Genomic DNA, 24,632 nt, shown 5'->3' on the forward strand with positions numbered 1-24,632 from the left:
TTGCACTGTAAAACTGTTTTGCACTACAAAGCAGTGTGTTCATAATACACACACACACACACACACACACACATATATATAATAATGTAGAACAGTATCCTAACAAAAATAAATACAGATAAAACTCAACCCAATGCAGTGCACAATTCAAAATACAGGTAAGAAAATGATTTATTATGTAAATAATTAAAGTATTTATTATGATTTGGCCTGAAATAAGTAGGATCATGTGCAGTCAGATGGTCATTATCTCGGATTAAACAAGACCAGCTGCACATTATCATAACCATTACAGCTTGTCAGTCTTTTCCACAACAGGTTTGTGATTCACGTAACGCACACTCTTATACTGTAGCATGAGGAGGGTTAGAGCTCTTCCTAGAAACACGGGCCGCTCGTCTGTGATATGATGTTGACCAGGTTTGGGGCGGGGGTGTGGGGTGTTACGGAGCACTGACCCATTTCTGACCCGGCACAGGTGAGAGGATTAGAGTCTAGGGCGGCCAGGAACACCTGTCTCGTTCCCCACAGCCCTTAATCCAGCAGAGGCCTCCTCAGCAACACATTCAGACTGAATTCGGCATCCTTTAGTGATCCTTTAGTCATGTGGAGTCAGTTTTTTTCGTGTGTGTGTGTGTATACAAGTATATATATATATATATATATATATATATATATATATATATATATATATATATATATATATATATATATATATATATGCTAGTTAAACCTAGCAAATGTATTTTTTTTTTTTGTAAAATAAATGTTAATTCAAATAAATAAATAAATATTAATCTAATGAATACAAAATAAATATTCCGAAATGTCATTGTGCACATATGCAAAGGTTTTTTGAAAGAAGTATCTTCTGCTCACCATGGATGCATTTATAAAAAAAAAAAAAGAAAAAAAAAAGTGCAATATTAAACAGCGGTTTCAGAAATCAGAATAATATGATTTACTGCTCAAGAAACATTTCTGATTACTAATTTTTTTTTTTTTTTTTTTTTGGTACTTTCTTTTCCAGAAAAAAAAAAAAAAAACTAAATGATTTCAATTGTAACGTATAAGTTGCAGGCGCATATATATCTTGTACTGAGTTTTAATTTCAATTTTACAAATGTGTCTGGAGAGGACGATTTTCATTACTGTGTTTATTTAAGCATTACATCAAGGAGCAATTTGGGTGGAAATTTATTTGACATGGAAAAAAAGGAAAAGTTACAATCCCAAAAGCAAAACAAATCTGCAAGAGTTTCTAGTTGATCTGTAGCAGTAACTGAAGTGTGTTAATCGATGATTGTTAACTGTTTAACCTCAACACACTCCAGTTTCAACAAAGGAGGATCAGAGGAAGTTTAGAGGGAAAACTGAAACCCTCCACTACACTGTTGGCGCTAACACAAGCCACAATGAAGAGAAATCTGATATTCTGCTGCTCGCTGCAATCCACCCAAGTACATTAGGAGCGATCGGCTTGGAGTGATGAGGGCGGAGTGGCCTATAAAAGACTTATGAGCTGGATTCATATAAACACTAGGCACATTATGACCACACAGAGATACGCTGGTTACAAACCTTCTCAAACAAAGCACGTGAGAGACAGAGAGACGGACTAAGAATGACAACAACAGGATTTCAGTTATATCGGCCACATTTAGAGGAAAAATCTTCTGAAGAGAGTGGTTTTTAGGAAGCTTATTAACAAACACACGCTTGGTGATCAGTGGGAATGTGTGCAAATATATTTCCAAACGACAAAAGATATCAAAAACGTACATATAAAAATATGCATCAAATCTTAAAAATGTACAAAAGCAGTTCACGACTGCATTTCTCCCACAAGTACAGTGCATTTGGTGTTATGTGACAGGGAACAGATGGAAGACAGTATAAAACTATACTTTTTACAGTATAAAATAGCAATGTGGTGAAAATATCAAACATATGACAAATATATATATTTATAGATAGTATACATGGAATTGCCTTCATTGATATGAATATATAAATATAAAATCTGAGTAAAAAGCCCTTCTAGTTTATGCAGTTTCAGGGAAAATTCATAAACATTCATCGGGACTGTGTAAACTACATTAATATATCATTTTTTTCTTAAAGCCATTATATATAATGGACTATAAAAGTAGTTTTAATGCAATGTAATGCACCTTATAATGCATTTCACAAACCAGTTATAAGACATTATCATACTATACACTGAACACATCTTTAAGGAGGATAATGCATGGAAATATTAGAATGCATTTGTTTAGTAATTTATGGAAAGATGCAATGCATTACTAACATACGTTACAAACACATTTATAATGCGTTATACATGAAGGCTTAGAGTAAAGCCCAACAGTGTGTGTGTCGTGTGTAGAGCTTCACTATTAGACTTTTGGATACATACACACAAGTATTGTAAAAAAAAAAGAAAAGTCAAACCATTTACAGCAACGTGGCGAAAAATAAAATAAAAATAAATGCTAAGTCTCTAAACGCAGTCCTCGATCAAGCCGGGATGCAGTGGTTGTGTGTTCGGGATATGATGAAGCCCCTGAGACACACACACCTGTACGAGCCCTCCGTGTTCACACAGCGAGCGTTCACACAGTCGAGTGTGTCTTCATCATCACACTCGTCCACATCTACAGGAGTCAAACACATCTTTAGTCTCCTCCACTAGTGGTGTGACGGACTGAGAACAGAGGAACAGAGAGGAACAGAGCAAAGGTTACCTGTGCACGTCATGCGTGTGATGTCCAGCTGATAGCCGTCGTAACAGTCACACGTGTAACCTTCCTCCACACGGATACAGCGGCCGTTCTCACAGCCGTCCACGATGCCACACTCCGCTGAACTCAGACTCCCGTAGGATTCATATCTCCCTAAAACACACAGGAATCACAGCTGCTTCTGTTTCTGTACACTACATGCAAGTCTTTCACCAAAATACATTTTAAGATGGTTTTAGCTTTTTAAGGATAGTTTCCCTTAAAGAAGTACACACACATTTTTTAAATGTGCAGTTGTTGTGTACTTCAAATGCTGAAAGTTTAATAACAGAATATTACACTGAAAATTTGCATTTTAAAAGTCTTAAATGAGAATGAAATAAAATACATTTTAAAGAAAGAGAGAACACTTTCATTACTGTTTTTTAAACACTTTTAAAGAGGGCTCTTTGTAATCTCAAATGTAAAAAGTTTTGCATTTAAACACATTTTTTGTCATGGTTTAAATAAGTACAATTATTTTGATTTGCTGACTAACATACTTAAGTATAATTGTATAAAATGATGTGCTTAAGTGGGTCAGAGAAGCACTCTTAGGTTCAACTAATTACATTTAATATACATTTAAATGAATTAAATATGATAAAAAAATTATTAAATAATAATAAAAAAATGTAACACACAAAAAACATGAAATTATATTAAGCTTTCAAAAACTTGGTAAATAACAGGGTTTTGGGGCAAAAAAAACTTGTCCAAAATAGTCAAAAAGACCCCTGAAAATTAAGGTAAATTACATTTATGCATTTAGCAGATGCTTTTATCCAAAGTGACTTACAGTGCATTCAGGCTATACATTTATATACACCTAACATTTGTTCCCTGGGAATCGAACCCACAACCTTGCGCTGCTAACAAATGCTCTACCACTGAGCCAATAACAAACTGTTATTAAATTATTATTATTACTGTTATTACACAATTATACTGAATCTGTTACAGCTGTTAAAATTCAAGTGAACTTTGAAAATTGTTGATTGCAGCACAAAATTTTGATCTACTTGCGTTGCATCAGATTTCTTTTTTTATGTGTTTTTTTGCAGCATTGACCATTTAACCAATCACACATGTTTCTGTTCGGATTGGCCAATCAGAGATGCAGAAAGTTTTGTTCAGTGCATGTTTGTTTCATAAACAAGTAATCAATTAATTTTGGAGTAAAGACAACTTCTGTGAGTTATAATCTAAAATCAGCAACCAGAGCAGTAAACATTGTTTTTTTTATTATTCTAATCTCTCGTCTTCATATTTTGGACTCACGCTCATACACTCGTCGCGGTCCCTCCCGTCTCTCGGGAAACATTGGGAATGGGGGCGGGGCTCTCCATGACTCCTCCTCCTCGGCTTCGCTGTACGGTGAGTTTTCTGGAAGCGGGGCCAAGCTGAGCCGAAGCCCGTCTGGACGGGGACGGGGTGGCAGGGGTCGTGCCTGAGGATCTGGGATGCCGAAAGGAGGGCCAGGTGCAGTTTCATAATCGTCCTCCTCATAGAATTGACTTCCACTGGAAATGAGCGGAGCACAGTCACACACAAGCTGGTTATTAGTAGTGTATGGTTCCAATGAGCAACTCACCCTGTTGCCGGCTGCCTGTAGGGGGCGTCTGGGAGCCCGAATGAGCTGGACGTTCTGCCTCTGAGCCCTGACCTCCGTCCACCCGCTCTCACAGGACTGTAGTCATCGTAATGAGGTGGCATGTAGACGGGGCGTCCCGGCTGGGGTTCGGGGTACTCTGGGGGGCTGTATGGTGGACTGTAGCCTCCTCTTCCAGGCAGGACCCCCGGGCCGAAGCGCTCGTAGTAATGAGGAGAGTGAGGAGGACCAAACTCATTACACAGAGCCTCATAGACCTCTAATCAGGAGTCAGGCAGACAAATTAATATGAGTTAAAGAGTGAAGCCGAACGAGTGTCTGACGGTCGGGTGAAATTCAGAAAGTAAAAAAACTGTGAGAATAAGAATTATGGGGAAATAAAATGAACTGAATTAAAATTCACAGAAACTAAAGGGTGGAATACACTACGTGATTTTTGATTTATTATATTTAAGTTAAATATGAATTAAAAATAATTTGGAATGGAATTAATACATATTAATAAAATATACTTCCGTGTGAACTAAATGTTTCGGACATTTAAATAAACAATAAAATGATTATAGTATAGTTTAAATCCATAATGTTTTGTTTTGTTTGACCCACTTAAGCAGGACTTCTCCACAAAATAATATTAAAACATCATATATTTAAAAGTACAACTTTTAATTTGACATTATCACAAAGCACACTTTTTAAAAGGCTACTTAAGTGTGTTAAGAAACAGTCATCAGTTTAAGACACTTAAGTGGTCTTTTATTTCAATAATATAGTATCGGCAAGTACAGTTTTAATAGCATACTTTTGAGATTTGAAGTACACTACAAGTGCACATTCAGTACATTAAAACACTGCTTTCACAGTTTTTGGTTAAGTGCACCATTTAGGGGATTTCAAGTGTACTTTTTTCCTTTTGGAACTTTCAGTGTGAGCACACTATACTCGCACTATTTATATTACAAAACAACATTGAATAGTGCATAAATATTTGACTTGGGGTGCATTACCAATCTAGTTCAGAGTGGCATGCAGTCTTTGTGTGTGTGTGTGTGTGTGTGTGTGTACCTTCGTCTCTGTGGGGGCAGAGGGCACACTCTAGACCCCAGCCCTCACCATACAGACAGCAGCACTCAGTGAAGGTCAGCTGAGCTCCTAACAAAGGACTCTGACACACTAGACTCGCTGTCACGTGACGCCAACACAAGTTTAAGTTCTCATCTGAGAAAAAAAACAACAGACAGACAATCAATAAATACAATTTAAAAAGGTCCAAAACTTGTCAGTGTACACATCTGGCAACTTTTTGGTTTTCCATTCTTAAAGGGACAGATCACCAAAAAAAAAAAAAAAAAAAAAAAAAAAAAATCTGTCATCATTTCCTCACCTTCATGTCAATGCAAACCCATAAGAGTTACATTTATCTTTAAAACACTGAGATATGTTAAGATAAACCATCACAAGAGGTTTATTATTGCATGTCACACACGTATCACCATATTTGATGAGCTCTATGTGTGTTGATGAACGTGTGAATAAAAGCCTAAATTAAATCTATTCATTATATTAAACTCTTTGATTCATATTGATTACTTTTACAGGGTCTTTTTTATCTTACTGTGAAAGTTTTGGTGAATTGTACTTTCAGTGGTGGGAAAGAAATCTTTTATTTGTGTTTAAAGAAAAATATTAATTCTTATGTGTTTGGAATTACATGAGTTCATTTTTGGCTGAACTATGCCTTTAAAATTAAACTCAACATATAATTCATATAATAATATACACTAAAATGTATGGGAGTAAAATATAATATTAAATTGTCATAGGGACAAAAATATTTGTAAAAATGAATTTAAATATCTTTAAACCGAAACTTTTAACTCATAATATTTTATAAATATTTTATAAAAATGTATAGTAGTAAAAAAAAGTATAATTCATTTATCATAGGAACACACACACACATATTATATATATATATATATATATATATATATATATATATATATATATATATAAACTTTAAAATAAAACGCTTAACATATAATTTATATAAATATATGTAAAGAAGTAAAATAAAATATGTAATCATCATAGGGACAGAAATTTATGTAAATAAAAATATTAATCAATTTAAAATGAAAGAATTGACATATAATTTATAAAAAAATATAAAAAAAATTTTATAGTAGTAAAACAATTATAAAAGCATTATTATAGGGAAAATGTTTGTAAATATAAAAGAAACTCTTCAAAATGAAATTCTTAACACACACACAAACACACACACACACACACGTCTCAAAATACATTGTATGGTTCAAAATTACTGATTTTACTTCAATGCCAAAAATCATTAGGATATTAAATAAAGATCATGTTCCATGAAGATATTTTCCTAAATTTCCTAACATATCAAAACGTAATTTTTGATTATTAATTTGTATTGCTAAGAACTTCATTTGGGCAACTGCAAAGATGATTTTCTCAATATTTAGATTTTTTTGCTCCCTCAAATTCCAGATTTTCAAATAATTATATTGTCCAAATATTGTCCGATCCTAACAAACCATACATCAATGGAAATATTATTTATTCCGCTTTCAGATGATATATAGTTCTCAGTTTAAAAAAAATGTACACTTAAGACTGGTTTTGTGCTCCAGGGTCACATATATATATATATATATATATTATAACTAAATATTAAAGCAGTGTCAGAAGAGTTGATGTTGTAGTGTGAGTGTCTCACCCTCGGCGAAGTGGCTGGCATTGACACAGTTGCGCTGTGTGTTGTCCAGCACTAGAGGAGGCTCACACGTACAGTAAAACGTTCCCAGTGTATTCACACACTGACCGCCAGTGCAGGTCTCTTCCCTCTCACATTCATTATTATCTACAGGGAGACAGAAACACACACACACACACATCACTGTCTGCTGAGCTGACTTCTATCCAGCCGGCTCTAGTGTTTTAAAGGCTGACCGATGCACTCCAGCAGATCTGTGTCGTAGTAGAATCCGCTGGGACAGTAACAGGCGTAGCCGGGAATGTTGTTGACACACACGCCACCTTTACACACCTCCGGATCAAACAGCTTACACTCATCCACATCTGTCCGGAGAACAAACACACTCAGATTAGAAACAGTGACGGCTAGAGTCTACCTGAGTCTGTGCGTGTGGGAGTTTACCCTTGTAGCGGAACGCTCCCGTTTCAGTCGTGATGTACCCTCTCCCGCTCGGACACAACGACTGGAATTCCGCTGAACGGAGAGATATTGATGAGGAGGGAGAAGCAAGAAACTCATGCTGGTGGAAAATAAGTGCACTTAAATGTGCTCTTGTAATGTACTGTTTTGTTTAAACTGTACTTACAGACAACATGATATTAATGAAACTGAAGTACACTTAGAGACACTTACTAACATACTAAAGCATGTTAAGTACTTAAAGTTAATGCATTTTAAATGTAATAAACTGCAACTTAGATAATGTGTAGATCCATTAAATTAGATTAACATAGAAGTTACATTAAAATATATTCAAATTTAAATTTGGAAGAAAATATCATTAATTATGATTTCCTTCCTAAGTGGGTCAAAAACACACACTTAAGTTCAACTAATTGTATTTAATATAAATGTAAACTATAAAAGTGTCATTAAATAACGTGTCTAGGTTACATGTCCAAATTTTATTATTATAGTATTATAGTTAACCGAAAATAAATCTGAAACTGAAATTTATATACAGTATTGTTCAAAATAATAGCAGTACAATGTGACTAACCAGAATAATCAAGGTTTTTCGTATATTTTTTTATTGCTACGTGGCAAACAAGTTACCAGTAGGTTCAGTAGATTCTCAGAACCCAGCATTCATGATATGCACGCTCTTAAGGCTGTGCAATTGGGCAATTAGTTGAATTAGTTGAAAGGGGTGTGTTCAAAAAAATAGCAGTGTGGCATTCAATCACTGAGGTCATCAATTTTGTGAAGAAACAGGTGTGAATCAGGTGGCCCCTATTTAAGGATGAAGCCAACACTTGTTGAACATGCATTTGAAAGCTGAGGAAAATGGGTCGATCAAGACATTGTTCAGAAGAACAGCGTACTTTGATTAAAAGCTGATTAGAGAGGGGAAAACCTATAAAGAGGTGCAAAAAATGATAGGCTGTTCAGCTAAAATGATCTCCAATGCCTTAAAATGGAGAGCAAAACCAGAGAGACGTGGAAGAAAACGGAAGACAACCATCAAAATGGATAGAAGAATAACCAGAATGGCAAAGGCTCAGCCAATGATCACCTCCAGGATGATCAAAGACAGTCTGGAGTTACCTGTAAGTACTGTGACAGTTAGAAGACGTCTGTGTGAAGCTAATCTATTTTCAAGAATCCCCCGCAAAGTCCCTCTGTTAAAAAAAAGGCATGTGCAGAAGAGGTTACAATTTGCCAAAGAACACATCAACTGGCCTAAAGAGAAATGGAGGAACATTTTGTGGACTGATGAGAGTAAAATTGTTCTTTTTGGGTCCAAGGGCCACAGGCAGTTTGTGAGACGACCCCCAAACTCTGAATTCAAGCCCCAGTACACAGTGAAGACAGTGAAGCATGGAGGTGCAAGCATCATGATATGGGCATGTTTCTCCTACTATGGTGTTGGGCCTATTTATCGCATACCAGGGATCATGGATCAGTTTGCATATGTTAAAATACTTGAAGAGGTCATGTTGCCCTATGCTGAAGAGGACATGCCCTTGAAATGGTTGTTTCAACAAGACAATGACCCAAAACACACTAGTAAACGGGCAAAGTCTTGGTTCCAAACCAACAAAATTAATGTTATGGAGTGGCCAGCCCAATCTCCAGACCTTAATCCAATTGAGAACTTGTGGGGTGATATCAAAAATGCTGTTTCTGAAGCAAAACCAAGAAATGTGAATGAATTGTGGAATGTTGTTAAAGAATCATGGAGTGGAATAACAGCTGAGAGGTGCCACAAGTTGGTTGACTCCATGCCACACAGATGTCAAGCTGTTTTAAAAAACTGTGGTCATACAACTAAATATCAGTTTAGTGATTCACAGGATTGCTAAATCCCAGAAAAAAAAAATGTTTGTACAAAATAGTTTTGAGTTTGTACAGTCAAAGGTGGACACTGCTATTTTTTTGAACACACCCCTTTCAACTAATTGCCCAATTGCACAGCCTTAAGAGCGTGCATATCATGAATGCTGGGTCTTGTTTGTTTTCTGACACTCTACTGAACCTACTGGTAACTTGTTTGCCACGTAGCAATAAAAATATACTAAAAACCTTGATTATTCTGGTTAGTCACATTGTACTGCTATTATTTTGAACAATACTGTATATATATATATATGTTTGTGTGTGTGTGTGTGCGTGTGTATTTCGTCTAGTTGCCAAGGCAGCATTTATCATTTTAATTTAGTTTAACATGAACTAATAAAAAAAAAAAAAACTAAAACTAAAACTAAATTAAAATGATTAGAAACTAAATAGACAATACAAAAAAACTATATATATATATATATAAAAAATTAACTAAATAAATTCAACTGCAAAAAAAAAAAAATTACTTAATAAAACAAATTATTAATAAAAACCATAATAGTATTTCAATGACACTAAAATAACACTGAATCATTCACATTTAACATAACTTTAAAGTATATTATTTGCATAATAAGAACTTAAAAGTACTTTCCTAAGGCCAGATTCATTTGATGAAGCATGTCTTCAGTGTTAGTGTGTGTCTGTTCACCTGTTCCCGTCTCGGGACAGACCTCATATTGGCACATGAGGCCCCAGCCCTGTCCCGCTGTACAGCAGCACTCCTGCAGCGTGGTGTTCGGGGCCAGTATCTTGCAGGAGTACGACTCCGATACGCCGAAGTAACACTCTCTGGTTTCTCCAGGCCGAGTCTGCGGCAGAGAGCCGGACGATCCAGACGAGGAAGAGGAGGCTCCACCAGACGGCCCCGTCCGACCTGCAGCCAATCCACACACAGTAACACTTCATTTTAAAGACCAATCTCACTATGAAATAGTTGGTTATTAGCATAAAAAAATGCATTGCAGATAATATAATATTACTTAAATAAAAGGCAACTTAAGTGACTTAAAGAGAGACACTTTCATGGATCAAAAACACTGTAAAGTATGTCAAATCATTATGTTCGAATAATATTTTGTCATGCTTTAAAGATGCACACTTTTAAAAGTAACATAATTATGAATTAAGTCCTACTTAAGTGTGTCAGTAAGTGCTCTTACGTTCAACTACTTGCATTTAATATAAATGTGAACTATAATATATTGATATTTATATCTAATCGACATGCAAGTATTCACACTCAGTTCACACTTAAGTACATTCTTTTAAATTACATTCAGAAATTATATCCATAACAAATACTCTTTTTAAGTGTACTTATATTTTTTTCCAAGGGATAATATTCTTTCAAGAAAAAAAAAAAAAAAGTATTGCTAAACATAGTTCAGTTTAAATAAAAGTAGATTATTTATCCAGTATTTGGATGAGGATTGCTTGTATGACACAGAATTGCTGCCTGTGTAGTGTGTTACATCAGTCACTTAGAAGGCTGCTACCTACAGTATGTAGGCTTGTTTTTGGAACAAAGGCATTGTGTTTGCCGTTATATTGTTTGGTATGCACATGTTTATGTTATATAAAACTCATTTATCTCAGCAATATAAAGTCAACTTATTAATACTGTTATTATTTTCCTCATCATTATTACCAGTAGAGGGCAGCTCTGAAACAGAGTTATTATGCTCCCTCTGGAGGTCTCTTAGTGTGTGTGTGTGTGTGTGTGTGTGTTACCTGTGCTCTCTCTGTTCACACACTGGTCTGCAAATGGGTCAAATTCCTCCTGTTCGTTCTCACACTCACACGTGAAGGAGCCCTCGACGTTCCAGCAGCGCGCAGAGCCACACACACCCTGCATCGTCTCACACTCGTTTACGTCTGCGCAGAGAGAGACACACACTTACTAAGAGTAAACTTAACTTTCTCTTGTGAAAAAGAAGTGTGCTTAATTGTACTGAATGTGCGCTTGCAGTGCACTTCAAATCTTAAAAGTATATTTTCTTAAAATAATACTGTACTTGTAGATAATATAATATTATTGGAATAAAAAGGGCAATTCAGGGAACTTACAGAGAAACACATTCATGACTATGTATCTTTACAACACCTTAATACACTCCTAAAAATATTAAATATAAATTTTAAATTGTTTAAAGGGGTCATATGATCTGATTTCAGTTGTTAATTTCTCTTTGGAGTGTAACAAGCTGATTGTGCATAGATAAGATCCCTGAAGTTACAAAGAATAAAGACTCAAAACCAAAGAGGTGTTCTTTGAAAGTATATGCATTTTGGAAACTTAGATTACTTACAACAGAACAGCAACACATTTTATGGACGAGCGTTTCATGAACCTAAGAGAGGAGGTAATTCTGACTTTGCTACGACAATCTGGCGCTTCTGAATCAGCTACTGGAAGAATGATTTGTTATTAGTAGAGCTGTAGTCAAGTCCAAGACCAGGACTAGTTGAGAGTAGGTTGAGGGTAGGTTTAAGACTGGCGTAGGTGTAGACGTTAATAAAACACAATCTAACAGGTGGAAAATTAAATTAGAAACATCTAAACTTTTCAGAAAGCAGCAGGTGCACCGCTGGTCATGTGACAAGAATCAACGAATCAGCTTCTTTCTTTCCCGTAACAAATTTGAAAGCTAAGCCAAGATGGAGAAACAGCTGATCATAGCTGTACAAGGAAAGCCATGTTTATTATACTTTAAACCCACAAATGACATGCAAAAGAACAGAAAAATACATATATGGCCACTTAAGTGGCTTTTTAAAAAGTGCACTTTGTAACAATGTCAAATTAAAAAGTTTTACTTTAAAGTGCATTTTAAATTCTTAAAGTTTAACTTTTTTTTCTTGTGCTTTTAAGTAAACTTATTTTGATGTGTTGAATAACATACTAAAGCACATGTAAAGTGCTTGATTATGATTTTAAGTTGATTTATTTTAAATGTACTAAACTGCAACTGCATTAAAAATGTGTACCTACAAAATGAAATCAACCTACATATAAAAATCCAACTTAAGTGGATAAAAAACACTTTTATATGAATTTAATACAATTTTGAACTGTAATACATTTTCATTTAATTGTAAATACCATGCAATTAAGTGTCTGTAAATATTACATGAAATTCACACTTCAGTATTTTCTGTTTCAGTGTAAGTAATTTCTGTAGTGACTCCTCTTTTAAAGCATGCTGAAGGTCACTTGGTCATGGACTCACCCACACACATCTGTCCGTCGCCGATGGACTCGTAGCCCCGGTCACACACACACTGATACGTGCCGATCAGATTCTGGCAGAAGGCGTGATGTCCACACACTGTCTCGTTAGCACACTCGTTAATGTCTGCGAGAGAGAGCGGGCTGTCATTCTGCACATGTGTGTGTGTGTGTGTGTGTGTGATTGACTCACCCACACACTCTCCGGAGGCGGTGATGTGGTATCCGGGCTCGCAGGAAGCCAGGCAGCGGAACGAGCCAATGGTGTTCTCACAGCGCTGGGATCCACACACCACACGCTCTGAGTCCAGACACTCGTTCACATCTGTAGAGCAAACTGAGCTGAGATCTGTCCAACACACACACTCACACACACACACACACGCACACACACACACACACACTCATACATGCATGACGCAACGAGTGTGACACAGCTATGATTTGCTCGCTGGAAGGGAGCCTCTGCTATTGAGGTCACATTTTCAGCACAAATAAAACATAAGACAAATAAAAAAAAAAAAAAAGAATAAAAAGGTGAAAACAATAATTCTAATTTCATACATTAATTTTTAGAGAGTGCTAAAAAAGTTCAATTTGCCTTAAATGTATTTTATGGCCACATTTTGCTTGTTTTGTATTTAATATATATATATATATATATTTATGCCATGTTAGGATCGGGGCTATTTACATGACAAACAAAAGGTCAGCATCATAATCCATAAAATGTTGTATTATTATATCTTTTTTTTTACTTTACATAAGACTAAATTAAAAATACATTCAGGTGATAAAATATACCACTTAAACATCCACATGTTAGTAATTTAATATTTAAATCAGAACAGTGTTGTACTAATTTGTCCCTCAATTAATCTAGCCACATTTTATATATATATATATATAGTGATAACCAGATATACAATTCACTTTACTTGAATTTCTGGAATTTTTAAGTTGCTTTACATAATCTGAGAGTAGCTTTACTGGATGTCATTTATTGTCAGTTCAATTACGGAAATAGGATTGGAACTATATGAAAAGAAATCTGCTTTTAGAGTAGGTTTTTATACTTTTTATTTGTTTTTTCAGTATGAAATTGTAACATACTGGTTGAATGTTTCCTCAGAAAAAAAAAAAAAAAAATCAATAAAAAATTTATACAAGTAACATTTGGTGTGTGTGTGTGTGTGTGTGTGTTACCCAGGCAGACTGTTCTCTCTGGGTTGGTGGTGAAGCCGGTTTGGCAGTGGCACAGGAACGATCCCTCAGTGTTGATGCAGTGGCCGTCCTGACAAACTCCCTCCTGAACACACTCATCCACATCTGGAAACACACACACACACACACACACACAAACACACACACACACACACACACAAGATCATCGCACGCAGAAACCATCAGTAATGCTCAGTCTCACAACATTGGTGCTCTGTTCTGGATGATTCAGATTGAGCAGTATTCACAGGAACAGGAAGACTGGATAACATCAAGTCAGTTTACTGAAAGTTGCTCTATGCTCTTTTATTTCCCACATATTTCCACAATTTAGCTTTCATGAGCATTTTGCACCCTCTCTCTGACCCTCTGAATGAAACAAGCAGATTTTTGTTGAACTGTGCCTTTAAGATATCAGCGTAATAATGCCTATGGAGGATTCTACTTGTCATAATAGAAACATTTTTGATTAAAAGTTTCTAACAGAAAAAAATAAATGAAGTAAATGCATATAAATGTCATGAAATAAATACATAAATTTAAAATAAATAATACAATTTTAATAAATAAAATAGGTTAAAAATGTCGATAAAATGTAAATAAATAAATGACTAAATCAATGTCAGTAAATAAATAATTAATACAAAATGTGTCAAAAAAAAAAAAAAATTAAATGCCATGAAAATAAATACATATATTTAAAAAGATAAATCATGAAATGTATCAAAATAAATAGTAAAAAAATAATAATAAAATAATATATATATATATATATATATATATATATATATATATATATATATATATATATATATATATATATATATATATATATATATATATATATATATATACTTTTAATGACAATGTATGCACTTACAACATAAATTTCAATGACTAAACGATTCATTTAATCCAATAATTAAGGAACATTTCACATTGGAAAGATTTAAACTACTCTCTAATGACAAGGTCCAAATCTAAATCCAATGTCGCTGAGAAAAACATTCCTGACACATTTAGTGAGAAACGGCAGCTTGATGTTAGCTGTGCATCACGTCTGGTGTCATACCGTGACAGGACGTCCCGTTAACGGTGCTCTTGTAGCCTTGCACACAAACACACTTAAACGATCCGTCCGTGTTCACACACTCTCCGCTCGGAAAGCAGAAATCTCCTTCCAGACACTCGTTAATGTCTGAGCCAGACAGAGATGTGTTAAAAACAAACTCACACAAGGCGAGAGAGTCTAAAGCGTGAATCTAATATTTCTCTGACCTCGGCACAGGCGTCGCGGTCCGGATGCTCTGTATCCCGGCGAGCAGTCGCAGTGGAACGAGCCGTCCGTGTTCACACACACACTCTGCGGCCCACACATGTGAGGATTCGCACATTCATCGATGTCTGAAGGGAAAACAACCAGCTAGGGATAGCAGTGACATGCATTCATGTGATACGTAGCTGACAACATGAACTGGGTTTGGTCTGCATGCATATCACATCACTTTATCTTCAGTGTCAGTCAAGCTTAATGCACCAAAAACATCACGATTTAGTTTTAATGAGCATTTTATGCCCTCTCTCTGACACTCTGAATCAAACAGGCTGATTTATATATATAAAAAAGTTAACTTTAATACATATATTATTTTTTTATTATTTTACAGTGTATTTTACCTGTAGCTCAATTGGTAGAGCATTGCGCAATCAAGCGCAAGCTTGGGGGTTCGATTCCCCCGGAACACATGATAGGTAAAAATTGATAGCTTGCATGCACTGTAAGTTGCTTTGGATAAATGCATTTGCTAAATGCATACTATTTTAACTTTTTTTTTTTTAAATGGTTGTATTGCTCTCTTACCCGTGCATGTGCCGTCCTGTAGATTGAAGCCCAGATCACACACACACCTGAAGCTGCCAGGAGTGTTCATGCATTGGCCATTAGTGCAGCTCGGGGGGTTTTGACTGCATTCATCTGCATCTGAAAACACAGGAGGGACAGTGCACATTCAAAACCCGTCAATGGACCAGACAAACAAAACAAACAATAACAACAACAACAACAACAACAACGAAAAGTGTCAGAAAAACAGTCAGTTTGAAATCTTTTGCACATTCAAGATTTCAAACACCACTACATGCATTTAAGCTAGTTTGAATGGATATGAATTCACTATATAATTGTGACATGTCTTTTGGAGAGAAAGCATGTGGTTACAGTTAGAATCACTTACAGAACTTTCAGAAACAACAACAACAACAAACATCAAAGCTATTAAAGCCCTTTTCCAGAGAGTAAAAACATGAAAAGGTAACCGTGACTCTCACAGTGTTTTTCATATCTCATAATTTTGTGTTTTGCATTATGTGTCGGTGTGGTCATTTAATGTAAAGCACTGTGGTCATCTTCAAATCTACTACAGACATAAATGTTGATTGATTGATTAAAATTTTTGACTTTGTGTCCCATAATTGCATTTAAAACTTATGAACTACATAAATAGCCACTCTTCTTGATTGTTTTCATATCGAATCAATGTTATTTGTTAATGAAAGTGATACCTTGGCATTGGCCGTCAAGAAGCTCAAAGCCCGGCTGACAGGAGACACACTTGAAGGAGCCAACTGAGTTCACACACTCTTTTCCAGGACACTGAAGCTCAGTATCACACTCGTTCACATCTGGAACAGGATAAGAAACAGACCAGAACCATCTATAGGTCATTGTTTAAATATTTTGTTGTGCTTTGCAGAATTACAGTTATTTTTTGATGTGTTAACATACTAAAGCACATGCAAAATACTTGATTATAATTTTAACTGAAAAATGTTAAATGTTCTAAATTACAAATACATTTAAAAACATGGCATACAAGTTTCGGTCCCACTTTATATTGTCCCTAATACCTGTGTACATACATAGTAACTAGATGTGTACATAGTATGTAACCACAGTCTAAGTACACACTGGTACATAGTATCTTCAGCTGCAATGTTTATGTAACTACACATATGTAACAACCCACTGAATGGTATGTGTAAGTCCACATGTGTAACAGGACATTGGTAACAACACTTTTGGCGTTGAAAGTACAAATGTGTAACTAAGGGCTAACAGCACTTTTTGGTAAAGAAAGTGTTACACTTTTATATTAGATTTATCATTAAATGTTTCTGACGTTACACAGAAATTGTGTTTGGTGTCCAAAATGTTACACTTTATATTAAAAGGACAGTTGCTGAGGAGTTACCATGTAAGTAAGCTGGTATTACAGTGGTGCACCAGCTCCAACTTGAGATCCAACTCTTCCCACTTTACATATCCCTAAACCCACCCATTTCCACCCCCCCCCGGATCCCATTTCTACCCCTAAAGTTACCCATTTCCATATTCTTGGATCCAATTTCCACCCTTAAACTTACCAATTTCCACCCCCCGAATCCCATTTCCACCCCTAAAGTTACCCATTTCCATTCTCTTGGATCCAATTTCCACCCTTAAACTTACCAATTTCCACCCCCCGAATCCCATTTCCACCCCTAAAGTTACCCATTTCCATTCTCTTGGATCCAGTTTCCACCCTTAAACCTACCCATCTCCACCCTGGATCAAATGGTACCAATTACACCTATATATGTTGTTACAAAATGTAGTTATATAATTCCTGTTCCACGAGTACTTAGTGAGGTAAAAAAGTGTTGTTACCAATGCCCTGTTACACATTTTTACTTACACAAGCCACTCGGAGGGTTGTTACATGTGTAGTTACAGAAATATTACAGCTGTAGATACTATGTACCAATGTGTACTTAAAACGTGGTTACATACTATTTACACATTTAGTTACTATGTAAGTACACAGGTATTAGAGACAATATAAAGTGGGACCCAATTAAGTTTCGATAGAAACTTATAATTATATATATAAAAAATAGAATAGAAAAAATATTTAAAGACAATAGAATTACAAATACAGATGTACTGAAGTCCTACTGAAGTGGGTCAAAAAGGTCAGCTAATTGCATTTCATATAATTTTGACATATATACACTTATGTGTACATTCTTTATTTATTTGTAGGTTTAGCTCAGTAAAACGGTTCTGATGGTTTGGTCACCTCTGCAGATGTTTCCCTCCAGTCTGAATCCAGCACGACACACACAGCTGTAGCTGCCCATGCTATTCTCACAGCGGCCGTTAACACACACATCAGGAGTCTGACCACACTCGTCGATATCTGAGACACAGAAACTACTCACTCATTATACAATAGGCTTCATACTCTCTCTACTGGAACATCCAACAGAAACCAGATTCAGATGATCCTTGAGCTGCTTGAAGCTGAACATAAACTGGTTCAAGCCGGTTTAGGTGGTTAATCAACTGGTGTTGATGATGGCTGAGATCAACCTGGTTGACCGTCTAGTTCAATCAGAACTTTTTACTTCCTACTATTTAATTATTTATTTATTTGAAAAAAGTGAAATGAGATAATATTTTATTTTATTATTTTTTCTGTTTTTATTTTATTTATTTATTTTGTTACATAACTATGGGAGCCTGTTTTCACTAATAAATAAATGAATTGCAACTTTACATATCCCAATTGATTTTGTTTCCGCAATACACTTGAAATAGTGAGTTATAACGTCAGTTTTTCTCACAATTCTGAATTCTTTTCTCAGAACAGTGAGATATAAACTCCATATTTCTGAGTAATCAACTCCAATTCAGAGAGAGAAAAAAAGTAACAATTTGGTCTAATAATAAATTATATTTTACTCTGTATGAGGGTTTTTGCCTTCGGAAAATTGCATATGTTTGAATAATATCAAATATAATTGGAGAAAAACAAATACATTTGGTTGTCCTTTTTAAGTTGGCCCAAATAATATTTTTTTTCATAATAACAATTTAATTTGGTTTATAAAAAGGTCAAGTATATTGGTCCATTCATTCTTACATTTCAGTCCAGATGTGTTGTAATGCTGCTTAGAAACAATCAGTATTGTATTTAGTGCTATTCAAATAAAGGTGTCTTGACTTGTTCTATTTACCTGAACATGCTCTGTTTTTAAGGCTAAATCCAGGCCTGCATGAAACACAGTGATACGATCCCTGAGAGTTCACACACTCCTGTTCAGGACATTGGGATGGATCCTCACACTCATTCACATCTGTGTCCAAGAGCACACACATGAGTCACAGCACTTACATCATTATTAATAACTGGTTTGTATGAATGCGTATACCTGTGCAGGAGCCGCCCCGCAGTCTGTAGCCGGTTCTGCACACACACCTGAAGCTGCCAAGTGTGTTTTCACACAGTCCGTTAGAGCAAGGAGTCGGCGTCTGACGGCATTCATCGATATCTAGACACACAACACCGTCCTGCATTCAGGGTTTGTGAGTATTTCACAAGATTGTGATTTGAAATGGATTGTTACCTGAACATGCTCCGTTTTTAAGGCTATATCCAGGCCTGCATGAAACACAGTGATATGATCCCTGAGAGTTCACACAGTTCTGTCCGGGACACTGCAGTGGATCTTCACACTCATTCACATCTGTAACATCACACAGATCAGACCATGCAGACGGGAACACAGCCGTACTTTACATGTAAACGGATATCATTTAGACCTAAGCCACTTTTACTCTTCTTACCCACACAGGCATTGGCCTGAAATCTGTAACCCGTTCGACATGAGCATCTGTAGCTGCCTGGTGTGTTTTCACAGCGGCCGCCCAGACAGGGTGACGGCGTCCGACGACATTCATCAATATCTGAAGAAGAGAACCATTCATTTTACCTTTAAAGGTTTTACTCTTATAAACTGTTGTGAAAAAGAACTTTGATTGTGCTGAATGTGCAATTGGAGTGTATTTTCAATCTTAAATAGTATATTTTGAAAAACTGTACTTGCAGAAATATATTTATCAACGCCACTTAAAGAGAGACACTTTTGTGACTTAACACTAAAGTAGACTTTTTAAAAAAGTGCACTTTGTAGTGGTCACGACACGTCTGTGAGGAGTTTGGAGCGAGGAACGACTGAGATGAGAAATAGCGAACACAGGACAGGATGTACAGGATGACAATCAAACTAATTAACCAAACAAGGACAGGAACATGACCAAATAAGGCAACGCTGGAGGATGGCAGTCCTACAGGGCTCACCCCGCATAGATGGTTCAAGTTCCTGACAGTTATAATGTCAAATTAGAAGTTTTATTTTAAAGTACATGCTAAATCATTATGTTTAATCTTTTGTGGTGATTTTAAGTACACTTATTTTGATGTGTTGACTAACATACTATAATTTTAACTTTAGTGTGTTATCAAATGTAATTTCAATGTACTAAATATATATTTCTTTGTAGAACATAACAGAATATATTATGCATGCAGTATTTAACATGTATGATAAACGCTACCTTTTTTATTTATTGTTGTATTAAAGGTGCTGTAGGGAACTTTTGTAAAAAAATATTTTTTACATATTTATTAAACCTTTTACTATGTCCTGACAGTAGAATATGAGACAGATAATCTGTGAAAAAATCAAGCACCTTTGGCTCCTCCCAGTGTCCTATTGCCATTTGCAGAAACTCCATCGCTCCTGGTAAAAAATAACCAATCAGAGCTGCGGTCCGTAACTTTGTTTGTGTTCAAAATGTAGAACACTGTATATAATAAGCGAGTACACCATGAATCCATTTTCCAAACCGTGTTTTTAGCTTGTCCTGAATCACTAGGGTGCACCTATAATAAGTGTTTATATTCAGACTATTTTAGATTGCTTCGGGGGTACCGCGGCGGAGTAACCCAGTACCTTTGTGATTCTTCATAGACATAAACAGAGAGAAGTAGTTCCGGCTACAATGTTCTTCCGCAAGACGCAAGACGCAATTCCCTACCGCAGCTTTAAGTAAAGTAAATTAAACCTTTGCCGCGTTTCCACCGAAATTACCCGGAACATTTGTACCAGGAACTTTTTTTCCCTGGAACTTTTTTCCCCCCAGACCTGTTGCTTTCTGCGTTTCCACCGCGGTGTAAAGTACCGGGTAGATTAGGCAAATAGACTGGTGACGTAGGTCTGCACACGTTTCTCAATACAAAGTACAGCTGATTTAAAAAAAGTACGCTGATTTTGGACGTGAATCATCGGTAGTTAGTTCTTACTTCGTGCATTCGACTGGGAAGTGTGATGACGTGAATCCTGTAATTTTCCTCTCTGTATATTTACAATAAAACGAAATAGGATATCAAATACCACTGCCTCCTTTGGTTTTCATTTAAGCATAATAACAGCTGCAGAAATGTACTTAGTTCAGGGATATGTGTATATGCAGCCATTACAATGAAACGAAATATTATATAAATTTGCCTTTTTTATTTTCATTTTAACATATAGATAAATTGAATACAGACCAAAGAAAACCTGTTAGATTTACCCCGCAGCTGAATTATATGTTATGTTTATCCACTAAAGAGACATCAGAGCCAGCGGCACATGTCAGAAGGTCTATCCGAGGTGAGGCTGCTTCTCGGCGAATAGATGATCACTGAGCTCTCGCTGATCGAGTGGAGTTCACCGTCTCCGAGAACGGCGAAACACTTTTTTAAATAGGCGCTGTCTGTATAAATAAACCACAGATTTGAGTTTTTAACAACTACATTCTCGCCTGAAATACTTTTAAAATTACATTTCATGACACAATAACAGTAATATTTTGAAAATGATGGTGGTTGAACTCAACCAATGCTGAGTGAACTCAACCAATCAGAATGTTTAGCGCCAAAGTCACGCCCCCGAAAGTTCTGGAACTTTGAAAAAGTACCACCTCGCCAGCAGGGACTTTCTGAGGGGCATTTTTTTTACCCGGAACTTTATTTAGTTCCTGGTTCCTGCAGTGGAAACCAGAGGTGGGTAGTAACGAGTTACATTTACTTCGTTACATTTACTTGAGTAATTTTTAGGGGTAACTAATACGAATTCGGAGTATATTTAAAGATGGGTACTTTATACTCTTACTTGAGTAAATTTCTTGGGAAAAATCTGTACTTTTACTTCGTTACTGTAGGCGACGCCCCTCTCGTTACTTTATCTTAATGCAATAAATGTTATAAATGCTTCAGTTTATTCCAAACGCGCCATCTACTTTTCTCTGGTCAATGAGCGATGCACGCTAATGATTCGTTCTTTTGAGTCAATTCTGTTCAAAGGCTTGATCAAACCAATTGGCAAACGAGTGAATTGGTTCATGAATCAGTTTGAATGAGTCGTTCAGTTCCCTGCACCACGCGCTGAGCGTCTGAAGCGGTTCACAGTTGTAACGTTTAAGATCATCAGCAGCGTTGAAAACATGGATATGGATCTGCACTGAATTGAAAGCAAATCTGCAGGCTAGTATTTGCTTGTGATGGAGATCCTTATTAGATGAACACCGTGTGTGCTGTATACTGTTTAACAGGTAATAACTTGGGCTACAGTATATTCGATTACAGTCTACACGTTACCACTGTGATGGTAGTTTGTTGTACGTGTGTGGCTTATAACAGAGGGGAGTCAGTTGAATGCAGCTTCCAAAAGACAAAAAAAAAATAGCCGATTAAGATTTTATTAATTTTAATACAATCACACCGGTGCGAGTACGTTCAGCAAGTCATATCATCAGATCTGTGATCGATAGCTGGCGCTGAGCCAGAGATAGATGCGTTTTTACAGAGTTGCGCATTATAACCAATCACACACGATTCTTTTGAATGCAATGGCCAATCAGAGGCGCTCAGATGAGTCATCGCTAAAATGCCGGTGCTTCCTTCACTCGCTCACTGACTGAATACCTCTTTCTGGCGAATGCTCTCGTCAGAAACAACAAAGTGCAGATGTGTGTACGAATCTATAATTAAGATATTGATTTCACAGTGTTAACAGTTTCAGTGATTTTAATGGGAGTTTCTGAGAGTGATTGAAATCTAGACTGACTGTGTGAAAATGATCTTTAATAATGTAAATGTTATTTGCTCTCTTTCTGATCAATGAAAGATTAGTAGCAAAATTTATATCACATTACCTTTCAATATTAAATTCACATTTAATATAAAGTAAGTCGTATTAAAAACATGTTATGGCATGAAACCTATATCTGTTACTTAAGTAAACAGACAGGGTTTTATGATAAATTGGAGTAAAGGCTGATGAAATATATAAATTTATACACGCACACATACATTACATACATTTAATCTATATATCTAAATAAAAATAGGCTCCGTATATATGACCCAAAGTAACTAGTAACTAACTACTTGAGTAGATTTTTTATCCGATACTCTTTTACTCTTACTCAAGTAACTATTCAAGACTAGTACTTTTACTTTTACTTGAGTAAATATTTCTAGAATTACTTTTACTTTTACTTGAGTAAAGTTTTTGGGTACTCTACCCACCTCTGGTGGAAACACACCAAGTACCAAATGTTTTTAGTCTTAGTTCAAAGACAATAAAAGTAATTAAGGAATTGCAAATACAAAAGTTTAAAAGCACTCTTAAGTTCAATTCATCTTTAATTTTAATACATTTTCCTTTAATTTTAAATAACATGCAATTAAGTGTCTAACCATTAGGCCACGACTTGGCCTTCCAAAAGAGGACATGACTAGAAATCATGTTTACATCAGGTTTATAATTGGGTTTAATGTTTACGTCTCGTCGCTCTGGCTGGACAGGGCATCACAATATGTTCAGGGGCATAATGTTTCAGTCACACGTTTGAGGTATTCAGCCAATCACGATGCACTGGATATCTGGCCAATCACAGCACACCTCGCTTTTCAGACCGATGAGTCTTGGAAAAACAGCGTGTTTCAGAAGGCGAGGGCATAGAGGAGAAATAATAATGTACAGTATATGGAAAATAACGAGTTATTTTTTTAACCTTTTTCATTACACCAAAAACACAAAATAATGTTCTTTTTAGCAGCATCATATGACTCCTTTAAAAGTCTTTTTCACAACATAATAGGGCCCTTTTACAGCATACTTATACAGATTAGTTTGCTGTCATTCCATTGATATTTGTGTGCAGTGTGTTACCTGAACATTGTCCATTGAGGAGATCAAAGCCTGGCTTACAGGAGACACACCTGTAAGAGCCCTGAGAGTTCACACACTCCTGACCCGGACAGCGCAGGGGGTCTACACACTCATCTATGTCTAAAAACACAAAACACTGTATGATTTGAAATCACAATTTAATAAAATAGCAAATACTGTTTTGGAGACAGAAAACAGACAATTCATTTCTATCATGCAGTACGTTTTCATTGAGTCATTAGATACAAAACTGGTCAAATGTTTAGGGTCAGTAAGATTTCTTTATGCTTTTGAAAGAAATATCTTCTGGTCACCATATTTTTTTTAAATTAAAAAATACAGTATATATATATATATATATATTCAAACCCAGTTCCAAAAAAGTTGGGACACTGTACAAATTGTGAATAAAAACAGAATGCAAGTATGTGGAAGTTTCAAATTTCAATATTTTATTCAGAATTCAACATAGATGACATATCAAATGTTTAAATGGAGAAAATGTATCATTTTAAGGGAAAAATAAGTTGATTTTAAATATCATGG

At 35.8% G+C, this 24,632-nt stretch overlaps 1 protein-coding gene across 6 annotated transcripts in view; it reads right to left on the reverse strand.

Annotated features, from left to right (window-relative positions):
* Window positions 1–1,719: 1,719 nt before the first annotated feature.
* LOC127934239 (latent-transforming growth factor beta-binding protein 4) overlaps window positions 1,720–24,632 on the reverse strand; it is a 73,678-nt gene continuing 50,765 nt past the window's right edge. For 4 of the 6 annotated variants that reach the window (XM_052531476.1, XM_052531479.1, XM_052531477.1 and 1 more), the window contains 23 exons: window positions 24,087–24,206; window positions 19,651–19,770; window positions 19,431–19,550; window positions 19,236–19,355; window positions 19,041–19,160; window positions 18,101–18,220; window positions 16,545–16,664; window positions 15,844–15,963; window positions 15,261–15,386; window positions 15,055–15,180; window positions 13,965–14,087; window positions 12,952–13,083; window positions 12,760–12,885; window positions 11,261–11,404; window positions 10,179–10,403; window positions 7,586–7,657; window positions 7,378–7,506; window positions 7,145–7,288; window positions 5,461–5,613; window positions 4,378–4,654; window positions 4,065–4,306; window positions 2,748–2,897; window positions 1,720–2,657 (listed from right to left, as the gene is read on the reverse strand). In XM_052531476.1, the coding sequence (XP_052387436.1) occupies window positions 2,521–2,657; window positions 2,748–2,897; window positions 4,065–4,306; window positions 4,378–4,654; window positions 5,461–5,613; window positions 7,145–7,288; window positions 7,378–7,506; window positions 7,586–7,657; window positions 10,179–10,403; window positions 11,261–11,404; window positions 12,760–12,885; window positions 12,952–13,083; window positions 13,965–14,087; window positions 15,055–15,180; window positions 15,261–15,386; window positions 15,844–15,963; window positions 16,545–16,664; window positions 18,101–18,220; window positions 19,041–19,160; window positions 19,236–19,355; window positions 19,431–19,550; window positions 19,651–19,770; window positions 24,087–24,206 (3,266 nt within the window). In that variant the 3' untranslated portion in view covers window positions 1,720–2,520. The remainder of the gene's footprint in view (window positions 2,658–2,747; window positions 2,898–4,064; window positions 4,307–4,377; window positions 4,655–5,460; window positions 5,614–7,144; window positions 7,289–7,377; window positions 7,507–7,585; window positions 7,658–10,178; window positions 10,404–11,260; window positions 11,405–12,759; window positions 12,886–12,951; window positions 13,084–13,964; window positions 14,088–15,054; window positions 15,181–15,260; window positions 15,387–15,843; window positions 15,964–16,544; window positions 16,665–18,100; window positions 18,221–19,040; window positions 19,161–19,235; window positions 19,356–19,430; window positions 19,551–19,650; window positions 19,771–24,086; window positions 24,207–24,632) is intronic. The other 2 variants (XM_052531478.1, XM_052531480.1) reach the window with 2 other exon arrangements.

The sequence above is a fragment of the Carassius gibelio genome, chromosome A18, assembly GCF_023724105.1.
Source record: "Carassius gibelio isolate Cgi1373 ecotype wild population from Czech Republic chromosome A18, carGib1.2-hapl.c, whole genome shotgun sequence".
Lineage (NCBI taxonomy): Eukaryota > Metazoa > Chordata > Actinopteri > Cypriniformes > Cyprinidae > Carassius > Carassius gibelio.